Source organism: Arachis ipaensis, chromosome B05, assembly GCF_000816755.2.
Source record: "Arachis ipaensis cultivar K30076 chromosome B05, Araip1.1, whole genome shotgun sequence".
Taxonomy (NCBI): domain Eukaryota; kingdom Viridiplantae; phylum Streptophyta; class Magnoliopsida; order Fabales; family Fabaceae; genus Arachis; species Arachis ipaensis.
The window spans coordinates 5,001,531-5,003,086 of NC_029789.2; the positions used below are offsets into that span (position 1 = coordinate 5,001,531).

The following is a 1,556-nucleotide window of genomic DNA, read 5'->3' on the forward strand; positions in this document are numbered from 1 at the left end:
TGCATAAGGGGGACCAAAAGCAGCCTGGGAATTCAAAATGCATTTACTATCATTCAGTACTACTAACATTATGGCTTGCATTGAGGCAATGAACATGGGAATAATATATAACTTTAGATCAGTAATTCACAATGTGTATGAAAGGAACATAAATTTCTTACATGATAACGAAACTGGCAGATGATAATGTTACAATGCAGAAATGCATATATCTGATGTGGATGGATAATTGCAGAATGACATAGATGGAAATGCCTATCATGCATTGGATGGAAATATGCTTACATTTTTTATGTGGTTTCCTTCTGAATCCCATGATTCACCTCGGCTCTCTGCACGGTAAAATTGGCAACCTGCACAGTGGCGCAATGCCAACAACTCTAGAATGTAGGCAACTGAGTGTGGAGCACAGTCAGGGAAAAGCTGCATCAAATAAATGATATACTTAGTTGAACATTCACAATGGCATATTGCAGCATGCAAGTTTAGTCAATCAATCCTTTCATGTAATTATTTTTAAAAATCTGGGAAAGAAAGACAACATTCTAATGCTTACAACATACACTTCATTTTCCCTGTAATCTAAGTTCAGATGTTCTTTCATAAGGTTTAACTGATGTGATCATATCGATATATTAAATGTCCTGAAAGCATGATCACTTACTTTCATATGAAGAGTTCCAAATTCAGTTTCCATTGCAATAATACCCTGAAAGAAAGATAAAGAAAAAATGTTGATACATAAGATAATCCTTCATAAGTTGTTTAAATCCCAACAGTGTAATGCATAATAAAAGGATTGAAAGACAAACTAACAAAGAGGATAACAATTTTAGAAACACAGGTTATCACTTAAGATGATTACCAATTAATCATAAAGACACAGGTCACACAAAAGATGACAAAGTTGATGCGTTACTCATACATATTGGATTCATCCCATCACCCGCTTATATGTAACATAAGTTTGAAACTACATTTGATGCTTTCATTTTACCATGTAGCACACATCACAATACAGAACCAACCAAATTCTTAAGAGTAGACAACAAAGGTTGGTACAAACAACCAAGATTGCATTCTGGAGAAAGTTAAGTGCAGAGGCCAAGAAGGGAAATATTTCATAATTTTCTCTAGGTTAAGCCTTAAGTAACAAACAATACTTTCATAACTAAAGAAACATTGATTAAGAAAATCCAACTTCTCTTACCTCTCCTTTTCCAAAGATGAGACCAGAAATCCAATAATTTTCTTCCCCTGGAGGCCCACCATCTTGCTTTTCAGGGGCTAAGCTGTCCTTCTGCTTCTTCAACCAACACTGAAATAATGAACTTAAAAGATTTTAAATTTGAATTTCAGAAGCGAAAATCAAGAATAGCTGAATAAAAACCCTTGATCAAAATTAACTATGGTGCTCATAAATTCACTCAGAAAGAATTTGCAGAAAGCCATAAAAGAAAAACAACTTCTTGAAAATGGGTCTCATAAGTTTAAACCACTTTGCTAATACAAGCCATAATAGGGCCAAAATCTTGCAGCGAGTTTGGATTAGGCAG

At 34.5% G+C, this 1,556-nt stretch overlaps 1 protein-coding gene across 1 annotated transcript in view; it reads right to left on the reverse strand.

Annotated features, from left to right (window-relative positions):
• The window catches only part of LOC107642610, a gene marked incomplete in the record, with an annotated part of 3,779 nt that overhangs the window by 926 nt on the left and 1,297 nt on the right, over positions 1-1,556 (reverse strand). Inside the window, 4 exon segments of the mRNA XM_016346015.2 lie at positions 1-24; positions 286-423; positions 665-709; positions 1,211-1,318. Of these exon segments, the coding sequence (XP_016201501.1) occupies positions 1-24; positions 286-423; positions 665-709; positions 1,211-1,318 (315 nt within the window).